The 17,833-nt window shown below is 42.4% G+C and overlaps 1 protein-coding gene across 3 annotated transcripts in view; it reads right to left on the bottom strand.

Moving 5' to 3' along the window:
• Positions 1-17,833, bottom strand: part of cacna2d2a (calcium channel, voltage-dependent, alpha 2/delta subunit 2a) — a 141,687-nt gene that overhangs the window by 69,442 nt on the left and 54,412 nt on the right. For all 3 annotated transcript variants that reach the window (XM_031843958.1, XM_031843967.1, XM_031843976.1), the window contains exon 4: positions 2,180-2,239. In XM_031843958.1, the coding sequence (XP_031699818.1) occupies positions 2,180-2,239 (60 nt within the window). The remainder of the gene's footprint in view (positions 1-2,179; positions 2,240-17,833) is intronic.

The raw sequence follows: 17,833 nt of genomic DNA, 5'->3' as shown, positions 1-17,833 counted from the left end.
TATATATATATATATATATATATATATATATATATATATATATATAGTGGGTACGGAAAGTATTCAGACCCCTTTAAATTTTTCACTCTGTTTCATTGCAGCCATTTGCTAAAATCAAAAAGTTCATTTTATTTCTCATTAATGTACTCTCAGCACCCCATCTTGACAGAAAAAAACAGAAATGTAGAAATTTTTGCAAATTTATTAAAAAAGAAAAACTGAAATATCACATGGTCATAAGTATTCAGACCCTTTGCTGTGACACTCATATTTAACTCACATGCTGTCCATTTCTTCTGATCCTCCTTGAGATGGTTCTACTCCTTCATTGGAGTCCAGCTGTGTTTAATTAAACTGATTGGACTTGATTAGGAAAGGCACACACCTGTCTATATAAGACCTTACAGCTCACAGTGCATGTCAGAGCAAATGAGAATCATGAGGTCGAAGGAACTGCCCAAGATGCTCAGAGACAGAATTGTGGCAAGGCACAGATCTGGCCAAGGTTACAAAAGAATTTCTGCAGCACTCAAGGTTCCTAAGAGCACAGTGGCCTCCATAATCCTTAAATGGAAGAAGTTTGGGACGACCAGAACTCTTCCTAGACCTGGCCGTCCAGCCAAACTGAGCAATCGTGGAAGAAGAGCCTTGGTGAGAGAGGTAAAGAAGAACCCAAAGATCACTGTGGCTGAGCTCCAGAGATGCAGTAGGGAGATGGGAGAAAGTTCCACAAAGTCAACTATCACTGCAGCCCTCCACCAGTCGGGGCTTTATGGCAGAGTGGCCCGACGGAAGCCTCTCCTCAGTGCAAGACATATGAAAGCCCGCATAGAGTTTGCCAAAAAACACATGAAGGACTCCCAGACTATGAGAAATAGGATTCTCTGGTCTGATGAGACCAAGATTGAACTTTTTGGCGTTAATTCTAAGCGGTATGTGTAGAGAAAACCAGGCAGTGCTCATCACCTGCCCAATACAATCCCAACAGTGAAACATGGTGGTGGCAGCATCATGCTATGGGGGTGTTTTTCAGCTGCAGGGACAGGACGACTGGTTGCAATTGAAGGAAAGATGAATGCGGCCAAGTACAGAGACATCCTGGAAGAAAACCTCTTCCAGAGTGCTCTGGACCTCAGACTGGGCCGAAGGTTCACCTTCCAACAAGACAATGACCCTAAGCACACAGCTAAAATAACAAAGGAGTGGCTTCGGAACAACTCTGTGACCATTCTTGACTGGCCCAGCCAGAGCCCTGACCTAAACCCAATTGAGCATCTCTGGAGAGACCTGAAAATGGCTGTCCACCAACGTTCACCATCCAACCTGACGGAACTGGAGAGGATCTGCAAGGAAGAATGGCAGAGGATCCCCAAATCCAGGTGTGAAAAACTTGTTGCATCATTCCCAAGAAGACTCATGGCTGTACTAGCTCAAAAGGGTGCTTCTACTCAATACTGAGCAAAGGGTCTGAATACTTATGACCATGTGATATTTCAGTTTTTCTTTTTTAATAAATTTGCAAAAATTTCTACATTTCTGTTTTTTGCTTTCAAGATGGGGTGCTGAGTGTACATTAATGAGAAATAAAATGAACTTTTTTGATTTTAGCAAATGGCTGCGATGAAACAAAGAGTGAAAAATTTAAAGGGGTCTGAATACTTTCCGTACCCACTGTATATGTGTATGTGTGCATGTGCATCAGTATGCATGCATGTTCATGGGGCATTTGAGTGTTTGCAAATTTGAGAGTCAGTGGAGCACGCAAGCTCCCAAAGACACCGTCAAACACACAGACCAGAGTAAAAACATTTCTCTTTTTTTTTTTTTTGGATTTCAAGAGCGGATCTCTTGTGTTTTAAAGGTCAGCTGCACAAGAATACAATGTTCAACTTGCTGCATCCTGTGAAACAAAACAGACAGAAGGCTCTTAGATAATACTGACGACCATTTCAATAACACCTCCAAGAGTAAGCAATTATGATGTGCGTGCGTACATGTAGGACTGTGTTTGTGTGTCGTTTCCACTTGTATAAAATCAGGCTTTATTACCACATTGTCTCTGTGATGCTGATCACATTGTCATTAAAGAGTTACACATAAAATAGCCTGGAAAGGAAAAGGAAAAAAAGAAGGAAGAGGTCTCGGAGAAGGAGGGAGAGGATTGGGTGTCCTACTTTACCGTCACACCGTCTTGCCATACATGCTCCTTCTGAAGCTGCTCCGCCTCCCTGGCCAGTTTCTACAAGAAAACACAAAAAAAAGAGAGTGTGTGTCAGAAGTCAACAGGACATTGATTTGTGTGTATGTCTGTGCATGTGTGTGAGAGAGAGACAGACAAACAGATGGGAATATGGTGGTGACCTTGTTCCCTATAAAAACTGGTACAGCTGTAAATTAGCTGGATAATTCAAAGGATTAGGGAGCGCCAAACCAAAAAACACTGTCCTCCTTAATCAGTCCAAATGACAGTATTGCACCACAAGCCAACAACTGCTTGTACACTGCCACTATACATCAGCTTAAGCTACACACAATTGTTAAATGTTTTGAGAAGCTGCGAATTGTTTCTCAAAATTGGCTTTGGTTGGAAAGTTCCAATGGGAGGTATCTGCAGTAGTGTCTTTCAAAAAACAATGGACTTACTAACATTTGAGATAATCAAACTCTTGATCACTATAAATATGTAATTAAATGAGGGAATTTGATGGACATTGGCCAAAAGTGTTAAGAACATTTGTTTGACTGACTGAGCTGGCAGGGGTATGAGATACTATGTAACACGCCAAGGCACCTGACCATTATCATCAGTGGTACTGAAGTAGATCCACACCAGTGGAAATCCATACTAACTGATCTTGACATTTGCAGGTTAGTTTTTGAGCCGTGTGTACTGTCTCCTGGTTTGTTTGCCAACAGATTAGCCTGACACTGCACATTTGTGTAGGCAGACATTAGCTAGAAAGGTGATGTTGGCTGATTCGTAGCTTTAGTTGTCAAGTGTCACAGTTGCATTACAATACAGTTCCACATACATGGTTTGATTGACTTTATGTTAGCAACTGAAACATCTGAACACCATGACTTGTATAGAATGAAACTCAATATTCTCTTCTAGTTTCAGTATTCTTGACTAGTATCAGGCACCACTAGCCACTGATGTTGTCTTAAAAGTGTGCTTTAGTAGTCCAACATCATTTACCATGATGTACCTTAGGTTTATCTCTGAAGAAGCTTAAAGTATGTAGGCTTCTCATATAGGAAGTCATCCAAGTGGCAAATATGGTGAAGCCTTAGCATCTCTCTCCCTCCCCACAGCCCTCCCTCTCGTGCCTCAGTATCTAGGTTTTCCTGGGCCTCTAGGGGGCGATTTTGTTCCTGTCTCAAAATAGTGTGATCAGCCATAAAGTCCCATGGGGCCAGGGCCCTGAAATTACTAACCCTATTTAGACCCCTGCTACAGTATGAGCTCATTCATCTGAGGAGCCACACTGAAGGAACCAGTCCCTTTCCACTTGAGGCTTTTTATCTACCAAAAACACACAAGACATAAACTCTCATTATAATATAAGCTCTCCTATTTCTATTAAGAGCCCCGCCCACCTTGTCTTAGCTGACCCTCCCACTCACAGACACGCAGACACAATACTGCTCCACCTCCTCTAAACACAGACCAGGCCCAGAATACCAGTGCAGGCCCTACAATGTGTGTAGGGACGTTACGGGAGCTTAATGGTTTCGATTATGTACATACTGTGATATCACTAACCCAATTTGTGAAAATCTGGATCCATTCAAGTCCTCTGTGCATTGTACTTTTAATCACCCGAACAAGCATTAAATAACAACGATAAGATTTATTTCATTTCCTAATGAGACATTAGGCGACTGAAACAATGAAGTGAGGATATAATTATCCCATTTAAATTATTACCAAAGAGCCGATTAGAAAATACGTAAAAAAAAGGGTCAGGTTCCTAAAGGGCAGCGCCACTGTGGTAATCTCTTGATGAAACTCTCAACACTACAGTTTTCAATTAGGGATAAACACTGAGCATCTGAACAATAATCTCACTGCATTCCCAGCTCTGAGATTTGCCTGAAAATGAAAACCATATGATTTCAATCTGTGTCAAACAGCTGGAATATTTAATATGTTTTTTTTTATAATATGCAAAGTTCTTTTTGCATTTGTTTGAACAATTTTCCCTGTTTTTTTGTGTCATGATCTTTGATCTAGCTACCCTTTCATCCCTTTGGCTCAGTCTTTTTCCCTGCATTTAATCTGTCAGTAAGAATCTCTACTTTGTCCCTTTAGAAAATCCATTTCTCTCCCCCTGAGTAGCACACGTGTCTTTTTTTCCAGTTCTGTTTCTCCAGCTGCTTCTCCCATGGTATTTTTCCTCGCTCTCTCCCTGGTAGACCACCATTTTTTTCGGACCCTATCTCTTCCCGAGCAGCTTAATGCAGTCCCCCTGCTTCAAAACAGCCATGTGTCTTCATGTGTCTTTCCTTTCACTGCGTTGGCCCAGATGGATGGGCAACACAAACAGCCAATGAATCAGAGTGAGAGATGTGGGAAGGTGGGGGGCAGGGATATATCATCTATGCTGGTGGCTGGAGCCCAAGCAGCTTAGAAGACTGGATGAGCATAGTGAGATCAGCACAGTACAGCACAGATAAGCTCAGTACAGGCCCACACAACACAGCAATAACACTACAGCAGACAGGCACAAAGACAACAGAAGAGTTTACAACATGAGCATGGCACTCTAATGTTATTGCCATTGTAACCTGGACACAAAATGCATCACATTGGGCCATTTGTCAGCAAGCCTAAAGGCAAGGTCAAGAACCATAAACATAACTCTGTAATGGATAGGAGCATGTGAAGTACCTCCCTGTCTACAGCCTTAAACAACACACGATGGAGTCCGTCATGTACGCAAACACTGTACATAATGATGCAGGTGATAGTGTAATTGTACAAACAGCTCAACTGCAGGCTGTACAGCCCTCGTGTCGCCGCCGCTGTCCAAGAGCCCTGACGGTAAAAAGCCGCGCTCCCTGACTGTGAACTCACAGGGCAAAAAGACAGCAGGGGGGGAAAAAAAGCTCAGCGTGAGGCGATTAGGATCTTTAATATTCATAACTGTTCGGTTTGCTCCGTTCCAGAGGGGAGCAGTTTAATCACTCGGAGTCATGTTATTTCTAGGGGAATGACAGCACACAAGGGACGGACAGCGTCATGCTGTGGTGAGTGCCAACTCGACACCGGGCCGCCTGATTGCTGCAGCCTGTTAGGCCCTTCCACCGAGCATTAACTTAAAGGGCACTCGAAACACACCACACTGTTGTCTGTGTGATCTTTAGGGACACTCCAAAACAGCCCCACGATGTGTGTGTTTGAGTGAGAGAGCACTTGAGAAAACACAACGCGGTCTGTACATGTGATTGCAGCCTTAAATCGAGGTACTCGACATGTTCCAAATGACCCCCTCAGCTCGTTTTCTGGGAACGCTCAAGTCACCTTGGGGACGAAAAGACTGTGAAATGCCTCTGCTGAGGTCACAAGGCGGGTGAGGGAAGACCCTTAGGAAATTTAACAATGATTGGCTGCTGTGGACATTGACAATCATAATGGTAAGCCACTAAGCTTGATGAAAAAATATGTCTATATATAGAACAGCTTTCTTAAGGGTCCTTCCCACATTGTTGAATTAGATATCCAGACATAGCAACACTAGGAGCTACATCTTCACTGTATCTACTGACACATGAAGGATCAGGAAGAAGCATATTTACCGAGAGACAGTGTAAAGGGTACATCTGTAAGCCACATTGCTTCTTGGTGTATGAAACCATATGAGGTCATATTCATCAAAGACATTGCAAGGAGCATTAAAAGTTGAGTGAAAACTGCTGTTTTTAATGGCTACTGACTTATTCATGTTGCACCAAAATGTCACCACAGTGTCATGGCCGTAAGCGCTGCTCAGTGTGCTGTAAAAGTGCAGAGAGGGGCAGTGTCGTGCAGCAGTCATTCCATTAGGGGGCAGCAGACTGAGAGTACCAATGAGCCCCACAACCAGCAGCAGCAGCAGCAGCCAGTGGAGCCTGTCAGAGTGAGAGCAGTCTGCTTTAAGCTCTTCATTCTGTCTTCTCCACTCGGCCGGGATTAAGGCCAATCATAGAAATCACTGAGTCAGAACCGTCCCACAATAACAGATGGAGGGACTTTCCACTCTAGAATTTTAAAACATCACAGACAAACTCACTTTTACTTCGCCTCGCACCCTCGCCGCTGCAACCGCCGTCCCCCCGCCACTTTTCATTCTCTCGCCATCCTTCTATCACTCCTCTTCGCTCGGCTGTTCTATCCTGTTCTATCTATCTATATGCTGTACTCCATTTCTCTCCATCTGTCTCAGATTGCCGCTCTCAACCTTTCTCCCTCCTCTAAAGCCATATTAATTCCAACAACACAGACACAAACCCAACTTCAACATGTTTGATTGACTTCACACGGCACAGAACTCGTCATTGACGCAGGCATGAAACGGGAAGAGGCTTGAAAACCTACGACATGTTTTTAGTGCATTCACACACATTCTTCTAAGCGGCGTAGACGACTTCCCATTTCAAGTTCCAGTAACAAACTACTATGATAAAAACAATAGGCTCTCTTCTTCAGAGTGGCCAAACAATGTTAAAGTCCATAATGAGGAGAAATAATGACCCTTAATTCCAGGTCCCTGGTTGGTTTGCTACTGGCAGCAGGGTATTGTAGTCCTTATTAGCGAACTCTGACAGGGGATCTGCATGGATGGGTGGGAGACCCCGTCTTTGTTCTGTGATCAAAAGTCCCCCGTGGCAGGCCTGTTTGCAGTTGCTGTGTATGTAGTGCTATTGTAGCATGTGCTGAGATAATCCCTGCCTTTGTCCCCCCCCGCCCTTCCGATTATCTTCCCCCTCCTCAACGGAAATGTTAACAATTTCTTTTTGCTTTTCCACAGCAGAGCATTGGAACTCCACTCTGCTGTTTCCACGGAGACCGGATCTGGAAGACGCGAGCTGTCACCTACCCGCGGCAGCAGCAACTCACCAGCTTTTCGAAATCAAACACCAGCTTTCTACACACACCGCACAGGCCCACAGAAACACCATGTTTCCACAGTAGATTGCCAGCATTGTGCTAAAGCGTGTGTAGTTTAATTGGACAAGAAAAGCTTCCGTCTTTACTGTGGAACAATACAGAAGCTCTCTGCAGCAGCTAAACTCCCTCATTATCGGTCTTCAGAGCTACACTGAAAGTAATCCACCTTGATCATGAGCTCTTGTGTACTAATCAGTCTACTTTTGACTTTATAAAATGAATATAATCAAAATACGATTATGTTAGAAGCAATGTCACGGGAGCAAATGAGCTAGTCTAATATATTGCTGACTGCTGAAGTATCTCCATAAAAACAATATTCATTTTCATCTAATTGGGGCACTTTTTGTTTCATTTGAGAAAACAATACGCATTTACTCATTAAACCACAGAGTCTGTGAAGCTAAGTGGCAGACTCATCACAGAACAGGGCCAACGACCATTTTAATTCAATGGAGCAACTACCACTGTAGATTCAATTAAACCTCATTTGGGAGGAATGCTGCAAACAGCTTAATCAAATAATTTACTCTACGTATGCCCAGGTCACAATGCACATATCCAGCACAAATTTCAAAGACAGAAAGGGTCAAACAAGGTCAGTGCAGGATCGTCGTAGTGAGTCAACTCCACAAAGACATGCAGCCCGGACGTCTCGCAAGTAGCAAACTGCCCTACATGCAGAGGCCTGCAGGGGGCTCAGGGTGAGCGTGCGAGCAGGGGCCAGGATCAGCTCAGTGACATGTGGGTGTCTGGCTGGTTGGGCTCACTGTCCATTGTTTGACAGATAGTCACAGACATGCCCAAACTGCTGCCCGGCCTTTCCTGCTGTCACTGGTAGTCAGACTACAGAGACAGAGTGAGAGGGGAGGGGAGCCTAAAGGCGGCATTTACAAAAAAAAAAGATTCAGACGTCTTGTTTCTCTAGCAGCCCATTAGGCATCGACCTTGCAGGTGACTGAGAAGGAGAAAATTGCATACCCATTGTTTGGAACAAGTGATAGCTCAAAAAAAACAAGTCAAGAGAAGCCAAGTGACAAGAAAGAAACGGAGCACATGACTGCTCTTTTAGTTGGTACATCTGTTAAAAGGTGCGTGCGATTGCTTGGATGACCTGCTTGTTTCGTCTGTCTTCTCAGCAGGCTAAGTGGGGAGGAGCAGAGCGAAACAGCATCAAGATGCAGGACAAATGTCCCCTTGATCAGAGGTGAGAGTGATATATACACGCACTCTATGACACAAATGCAACAGAACGACACTGAGAGCTGATGCGTATGCACAACAATCTGTTATTTGTGTTACATCTTGACAAAAACTGTAGTTATGCCAAAGCACACACATTATGTAAAACACACACACACTCACACACAAACAGGAAAACAATGGCAGCGGCTGAAACTCCTCAGCATCTCGTTTGTAAGACAACCGTGTTTGTAACAGCATATTTGTGTGTGTGTGTGTGTGTGTGTGTGTTTAATGCATATGCACATACACATTAAGACACACTGTCAATCACGACTGGTCACATTTTACACCCACACAAACTTCATTGCACACACTGTACACTTGCAATCAGCCCTCACTAATCAACAAGCAATCAATTATACACACATTTGTATTCTCTGTGCCCTTTCCTTTGACAGGCTCAAACTGGATGCAAATACAGTTGGAGAGGGTCAGGCGAGATTTGTTGAGACAAATGAGAAAATGAAAGGATTTTTGGGGGGGGGGGCAAATTTTACTGAGCATTATCATATCTGAAATACAAAAAAAAAGAAAGTTCTTTAAATAATGTGTGATCAGTAATTTTGTAAGGACAGCTGTCCTATTTTTTTCTGCTATATAGTTGTCTGCAATGGAGCGCAGAAACGGCCAGACTGATTCGGAGATCACCAGGACGAAAAGCAGGCGGTTGGAAAGAGAGGGATAAAACACAATTTGTTTTTTACACAAACCAATATTATCTCAGTCCATCAGCTTAGCACCCTTCCTTTCACCTCACCACAGCCTGCAATTCAAGGGCAAACTGTTTATTTTTGCCGTCCATCTTTTTGCCCTTTACTTCAATCATCCTCCCTCTTACTTTAGATTGCTGAATAATGAAAGGAGTTACGCATTCATGGCTTATAGGAGGGTTATTCAACTAAAAGGTCACGATGTGTTACCAAACAGATATTTTGTGAAGTCTTGCAGATTTACCTCACTCCCTCCCCTCCTCCTCTTCCGCTATAAAGAAAAAGTGTACGGTATCTGACAAAAGCCTTGTCAAAGTGCCAGAGAGTCCAGTGACAGCAGCTGGTGTTTGACAAAGTGTATCATTGACAGTGTGTGGCCAGGCAATTGTTTGGGATTTACACACATGTGCACACATGAGTACACACCTTCAGTCATATTCATCTATGGACACACACACTTGCGCACACACACCGTAAAGTATTACAGCAGATATAAAGGAGGAAAAACGTGCAGACACGGCCGTCTCTCAAAGCAATTACAGCAGATTGAAACCAAATTAAATTTGAAGCCTGGAGCAACACCAGCTACTGAACGTCTCTGACAGATATGACAGGGGAGGGAAGGGAGTGCTGCGGGCCCAAAGGGTGGAGGGGATGTTGGAGAGAGCGGCAGGTGTGGGTCACGGAGGAAGAGAGAGCTACTTGGATAGGATAGGAAATGCAGTCAGAAGTAGGGCAGATAGCTGGCCCCATACAGAGAACATCAGGAGGGGTCTCTGCCAGGATTTTAAGGGCCATGCAGATGATTTTGCATGTTTTAGCCCATTAACTGCAAACTTTGTATTCTATACGTTACTGGCAACTGATTTCAAAGGCGTACCATATGTTTTTGGATTGATTTCCTAGCTTCAGGCAGCGCTGGTTTACATTCATTTCAATACGGAGTGAACTTTGAGAGCCTTTAAAGTTGCTTGATATTGGTAATCCATCACAGTAAATGTTTTGTCACCTTTATCATAATGCTCTGACATCTACGGCTGGAGAGCCGGCTGCTGAACAGCAACCGCTTAAATGCAACAAATGACCAAATTCACACAATCTCTTTTGTTGACATCCATGTTTGCCTATATTGTTTGTGTTGTAGCTCCTGAATGCCACGCTTTTTCTGCAACAGGGATAAAAAGAAAAATAACGATAATAAAAAACACAAATTGTACAACATGCACAATTAATGTAGGTTGATTTTCATACTGAATTACAAATCCTTGGCTGAAAATCAATCTAAACCATAGGGTATACTTTGGAATTGTCAGGAACAATGCCAATGCCTAGTAATACCTGGCTATTGCATAGAGTAAAAATACAATGCTTTATCCATGCAAATTACAGTAAATATAGCATATCTTATACAAGAGTTACACAAATAAAATGAATCACTGAGGAAATTATAAAACATGAATAAAAACAGCAACACTGCATCCAATAAAATGACATTTTTACAATGGAAAATGATACCATGCGAGTAGCAATATACTATAATCTGTAGACCATTTAGCAATCGCAAACATGTGCCTGTTACAGGCATACAGATTAGCTCACTTTCCAGTTCTCCAAGAGATATAATTTTTCCATTTTCATTATTCTCGTCCAAGAAATGACAGGATTAGTTGTGGCGGCTTTTAAACATCTGATGTTATCTTCCTCTCCTGGGTGAACAATTAATCCCTCTCATTTCCCTTCTTCTCATCATCCTCTCTCTCCCCATCCAGGCTTCATCTTGCCTCCATTTCACTGTTCCTCTCTTCTTCTCTCCCCCCTTCACAATGTCTATCTCTCCCAGAGGAGATCTCTGTTACCAGAGAGAAATGGAGCTAAGTGCCCTGGCATTTATATATCCGCATTTTCTGTGTCCTGTGGAGATATATACGAAAACACACAGTGATGAGGTTTCTGTAATCACTTGTCACTGGTCTTACAGTATGTTCACACACTTACAATTCAACTCTTCATCGGCACTTTAGCTGCTTTTGAAATTCTTGTGTATGTTGTTCCTGAAATGTAGGATGCACTTTAGTCTTCCAGATCCAGAAAAAAAAGATCATGTTTAGATCTGTCGTATTTGTAAATCCAATTAACATTCAATTTCCATTAGCAAAAACAATATTAGATGGATCTATAATTGCAGATACAGTATGATGACATTTCAAATGTCAATATGTCTTCTGACTAACAAATGAAGCCATTGTTTTCACTGTGTGGTATAGGACCAGCTAGCAGGTTTCATATGTTAATGCAAACGACATCTGGCTAACAATGCAAATGTTTGATCACTCTGCTGTGGCTCGTCCTCATCGAGTCTATACTCCTTGGTCACTGAGGGAAGATTCTCTGAATATCTAACAAGGGCGTTGATGCTCAGCATTCACATGTGCTGAAAGTGGTGCTACAAGAATGTAGGATCTCCAATTTATAAAAAAATATCCACTCCCAAATACAAAAGGGGATGGCTGTGAAAAAAATGACGAAATGCGTAAAGGTTTGTTAGACAAATAATAATCTCAATCCAAGTCACTGCATGCAAAATTATAAAGTCAATACATTTTTTTTTCATTTCAAACTCTCATGATGCTGATTTTTTTCTCCCTCCCAGTCCTGTCTAAGAAAATAATCCCACAGCTTTCTTTTCATGTCTGTCAGATGTGGATTGAGCATGCTATATTTTCTGAGCTGATAATTCACTCGAGTGACTGATAGTACTGTATATGATGCTGTATTTTATTAGTGAAATATCATCTGGAGTTCAAAGAACCATCCACAAAACCATCTGCACTCAATAACAATACTCTCAATCTTTGTTACAACCGCAGATTGTATAAACATTATTGCCACATATTGAGGAAGAGTTTGAAAGAGGTTGTTGGTTTTGCACGTCTTGCACAGCAGAAACATTACTTTGACACATTGGTGGCTAGCTTGCTAGCTAACAAGGTAAAACATGTAAATCGGACGTATTTAGGGCGGTTGAGGAGCGTATTTAAGAGAAGCCATCTTTCCCCCCGGCTTCCAGTTGCATTAAGGACTTTATGTTTCCACCCATTTCAATGCACATTTACTTACAAAAAGAGCTTGAGAAAATGAATATTATTCAAATACACTGTATGCCAAAACGAATAAGAATGATCAATAAGTAAAGTGTAGCCATTGGGTCGAAGATACATATGGAGTAACTGCGATGTATCATGTTTGAATCGATCTTTTCCATCATGTCATCTCTCTTTCTGCCCCCCATGTTGGCTGACAAAAATGCTAAATGATGCATGAAGACAGAGGAGACAAATCCATTCAATAAATTGACATTCACGCATGCTAAGGTGAGAAACATGAAATGCCACTTGCCGCTTGTTTATTTATCATGTGTAATCTTTTCACAACCTCTTGACAATAGCCACATATTCTCTTCTTACAAATTTGCTTAAAACATGTGCAACATTTGATTGCACACATAATTACTGCTCAAATAGGTTAAACACATCAACTCAATAATGAAATGGATGTGTTCACCTGTCCTTGGATGAATTAAATAAGGTGCAGACTGTTCTTTTAACTATCCTGGAGTTCCTTTTTATGACCGGTCACTTTTTTCATTCTATGCAACTGGAATTTAAAGGAAAAGCTCTACTGTACTGTATATCCCTCGGACAAGTTGCAATCACCAGAACCCCGGTGTTAAAGGTAACTGTATCATCATACATAAACCTACTGACACAATAAAGTGATCTTTTAGAAATCTTAAAGGAATCGTAATTTCGATAATTGCATATGGGAAGAGAGAAGAATTGGACTTATTTATGCTGACCATGAGAATAAAGCAGTGCTCAGGATAAATGAACGAGACAACAAGAGGTAGAGCCCAGGGCGTACAAGGCCGTTCCCAAGTCTAATCAGCCTAACAAAACACACAGTCGAGACGTCTTACTCAATTTTAAAGGTATGCGCACATGTAAAGACTCAGAAGCACACACACATGCACACACACACACACACACATATGGCAGTCACCCAGAACAAAGATGCATAAAAGCCATCCAAATACATCTATTCTTTAAAGAACCCAGGCACCCAGCTTTGTTGAAGGGCAGGGAATGAAAATGCCTTATTTAAATCTGCCTGCTGTTGTATTCAGTATCATTATAGACTAACGTTGGTCAAAGATGGTACTGTGCAGCACATTCTGTGTGTATGAAGTCAATTTACTCAACGGCATTTTCAGTTTCTCATTACCTGAGTGGTAAACATTGTGTGCCTTTTATCTCACTTATAACTTGCTAAACATATCTCCTGTTGGGGAAACAACAGGCTAGCACAAAGACAGATACACAATATAAAAGACCAATGTGGAATATGTAAAATTACTGAAAAGCCCTTGTGGGGAGAGAAAGAAATGGTGAAAGATAAAAGGAGGGAAAGTAGGTGAATTTAAGAAGATGAAGAAAGCAAAAGTGTGACTGAGGGAGAGAGAGAGAGAGAGAGAGAGAGAGAGAGAGAGAGAGAGAGAGAGAAGGAGGGATCTAGGTAGCGCTGAAGCAGTCTAACCTTGACAGAGAGCATCTTCTGACAAGCATCTGCCTCCTGTAATAATTTAGAAATAATCTCCATCCACAAAGGCCCAGCAGTCTGGCAGAGCAAATGCTCTGTGCCTGATCGATCACTCCGAATCAGCCAGCTGCCGGTCTCTGTGTGCACAGGACCAACATCGATCTCAGGCCTTACCCCACCCCTCTCTCCCTCCCTTCCTCTCCACACAGAGTAGGACGATAAAGTGAGGAAGAGAGTGAAAAGGTGAGACTAGAGATGAAGGTAGTGATGTCAAACGGAGAATAACTAAAAGGGATATAGAAGAGAGATTCAAATTATTCCAGGAAAAATAGTGCAAAATAAAATTTAAATTATTGAAAATTGCCAAAAAAAACAGTAGATTAAACTCCACAAACTGAATCTAGGCTGATATGCTGCTCCCCATGGTGCTCTGCTTCATGGAAAATATTCACCTGCAACAGACGGTCCTTTTGCTGAGAGTTTTTGGATGTGCCGTAGACAGCCACCCAGCTTCTGACAAGAGGAATACACACCAGCACACACAGGCACGTCCCATCAACACATCCAATTACTACTCAGAGTTGTGACAGCATTAACTGCCACTGAGCATTTGGCCCCTAGCAATTAATTGACTTTTAAATAGTCTGCCATTAGCACCAATTTAAAAGAATAGATGTACTCCTCCGCCTTCACTTAGCATAGTTTGCCGTGGCTGCCCTTAAGAAGCAGCTCTCATCTGTAATGGTAGTGCAGCCAGTCAGGGTTCAGAACAAGAGAGAGGACAAATGAGCGATCTAAAATATGTCATTATCGTGCACATAGACGTTTACATTGAAACACCTGTGTTCAGTGTGTGTGTGTGTGTGTGTGTGTGTAGCAAGGAATTTATTTGTAATGAAGATGCAAGAAATTTTACAGGGTTTTCGGTCAGTTCAGATGTTAGGCCTGGCGGCCAAGTGTCTTTTTTCCAGGGGGGTGCCGAGCACCACTATTACACAAGCTCTCTCTATATCTCTTTCCCTTTCAACCGCACACACGCTAACGTCACGCACTCAGCCTGTACACTGAGTTATTCCTTTAAGGCGTTTGCTACTTGTAGAACACATTTAGTCAAAATAAAATCTTAGAAATGCTTTTAAAAAACATATATACGGTTAGGCCCGGCGGGCCACTGGGCTTTCAATACACTAGCGGAAACTCAATATTTCCATGCTGGATGTTTGTAGCTGTAGCCACAGAAAAGGACTCCAGGCAGGAAACAATCTCTATTTATTTTTTTGTCATATATTCATATTCAAGATGCTAGAATTTAATATCATTCAACAAAAAGGAAGTATAGGACTGTGCTTTTTGTGGTGTAGAGAAATATATAATATTTATCATTTTGTATTGACGAAAAAACAGATTTGAATTGCCATTAGTGTAAAACCAGCGAGAGAAAATCACAGATGTCAATCATAACGTCTCACATACTTTTTATAGCATCAAATAACTAATTGAAATCACACTTTAAAATGAACACTTGTAAATATCTGTGTGATAAGAACTACCTAATTTGACAAAAAAACGAATTTATTTGACCCGTACTTTGATTTTTTTTGTTTGGCTCATGTCAGGGGACAGGGTTAATGACCTTTATTGCAGCCGGCCACCAGGGAGCAATCAAGATGTTTTGGCTTCACTTTTGGGGAGCTCTCACGTCGTCCATCTTTTAATACAGTCTATGATAGCGTACAGTATTCAGTATTATAAACTGTACAGTATGAGAAGGGGGGTGGGGGTGGTAGGTCAAATGGTAGAGGCTTATTGTGATAAGCTGAACCTGAGCTTGTAAGTTGGTAATCAATGATGGGGATTAATGAGTGTCAAAGAGAAGAAAAGGAGTCTGGTTGCTTTTATCTGAGGTTGCAAAGATTAGAGGAGCAAAGGACACACATGAAAAAGAGAGAGACATGAGGGGAGGGAGAGAGAGTAAAAGAGGGGGACAGAGTGAGATAATTATTATCGTAGTGGTGGTTTTCCAAGGTCAATATTTGAGATTCTCCTCAACTGTCTCCTCCCTTCCCTCCCTTCCACCGCTGCCTCTAGGCAAACTCTTATCTTCCCCTACCTTCTCCTCCCATCGCAACACCTTTTTCCTGTCACTCATTCGGCAGAGGAAGGCAGTGTCCCATTCCCCTGGTCACTGCCTCAAATGAGCCAAAGCTATAGCCGACAGCTGCGTATAGCTTTTCAAACACAGGATGAATTAAATGGGCAATAAACAAACAAACAGGCCTGCTGCCCGTGTAGTTTGGGGAGCCACCTGCCAGTCAGCGGAAAGAACAAGTGAACTGTGCATCAAACCACATCTCCAAGCCCCTGTATGAAAATACACTTGCCAATCATGAAAAGTGTTAGGTCATTATATTATGACAGGCTGTCAAAGCTCAAGACAGTGGGGTAGAAAATAAGGATGAGGAGGAGGAAGAGGAAGAGGAGGAAGGCAATGGGCTGCAAAGGAGAGGCAGATGTAACAGAGTTTGAAAGTGTAAACACAAAACTCCTGCTGAAGACTTGAGTACACAAGATACTAAGATAATTTAGACTTTTAAGTTCACTAAAAACAAACAATTAACACGTGAGGTTCCAAAAGGTTTCAATTTTTGTTCATTCTGGGATTCGACTGGATGTGTGCGACGTATAGCTGCGATAAATGATTGGTCTAATCCAGTTAACAATTTTGATTTGATTGTTTAAGTCATTGTTTTTCAGGGAAAAATGCCAAACATTATCTTGAACCAGCTTCTCCAACGTGAGGATCTGCTGCTTTTCTATGTTTTCTATTATTGTGAACAAAGCATCTGGGTTTGAGACTTCATTCATTATTATATGCTCTAAAATGTTTGTGTCTAAACCTCAAACATGCATTTAAAAGCTGGTAAACGTCACAAGAAAGACTTTGAAAGTCACCGAATAGTCCTGACCCTAATGTGTGGGAGAAAGGGTTGCAGATGGGAACCCTGACACACACACACACACACACACACACACACAGCATGTGTGAAACAGTGCCACCAGGGGAGCTCTGGGGATCTGGGCCTCTGCGAATGCGCTCTAACACAAATAAAAGCCCCGTTTCTTTTTTGCATAACCACTATTGCAGGCCAATGCCACAACTGATATGAGACCATGCAACAAGCTGAGACAGACTCTGTACGGCTTCCGCTTAAGAAACAAACACAACAGAAGAGAAGTGACAGCGCTCTGCAAATGAATGCAAACTTGGGTGAAATGGAACGGGGGAGAATAATTCAATCTGCGGCCACCTCGTCCATTCAGCCGCCTAGAAGAAGTGAGATGAGGGGAAGGCAAGGGGACGGAGGAGACGTGGGGGGAGAGAGGGCTGAGGCGATAGATGCCCTTCTCCCTGGGCAGGGGCTCGGGTGGCAGGCACCTAGATAAGCCGGGGCCGAGCAAAGATTAACTGCCTGCTCTGATGGAAGAGCAAAATAAAGGCAAGCCGACCTCTGCTTCCTTTGGCCTCTCTGCGTGAGTGTCCTTACTCTGTGAGGACAAGTGGTGGGGATTGTGTACATTAACCATGACGAGAATGTTTAAACATAGTCAACAGGAGGCCAGGCAAAAAGACACTAATGTCATTCCTACTGTGAGCAACATGAGCTGCATGACCTCTCATATCCTTTCAAACACGTCCCTTTTTGTCTTTCACAAACAGTCCAACTTTTCATTTCCTGCAGTCCTGCACTGCAGACGGATACAGCAGCCTTGGTGGGAGCACCTGCACAACCGCCAAACGGCTCCTCTGAAGATCACTTCTAATTGCTGGAGCACAGACGTTACAATAAGACAGAGCTTCGCTGGTGAACTGTAGTGGTCCAGCGAGTCTGATCTCTGGGATCATTCGAGTTCTAAAGCTGATGTTCTGATATTCTAAAGCTGTTAGAATAGATCTTTCCATTTCCCCGAGGCACTTTATTTTCTTCACTGCCACAGTTTCGCAGACAAAGTCAATGATCAGAAGAAAACCGACATCGGCTACTCAAGTCAGTTTTTTGTGTTTTTCTTTGTGTGGTGGATTTGTCAGCTGCATACACTACGAGACAGCTTTTTATTTTCAATCATTTAG

This window comes from Anarrhichthys ocellatus, unplaced genomic scaffold (genome assembly GCF_004355925.1).
Source record: "Anarrhichthys ocellatus isolate YVR2014 unplaced genomic scaffold, GSC_Weel_1.0 scaffold1, whole genome shotgun sequence".
In the NCBI taxonomy this organism is placed as follows: Eukaryota; Metazoa; Chordata; class Actinopteri; order Perciformes; family Anarhichadidae; genus Anarrhichthys; species Anarrhichthys ocellatus.
Note: the sequence above shows the minus strand (reverse complement) of the source record. Positions and strands in the feature narration are given on the sequence as shown.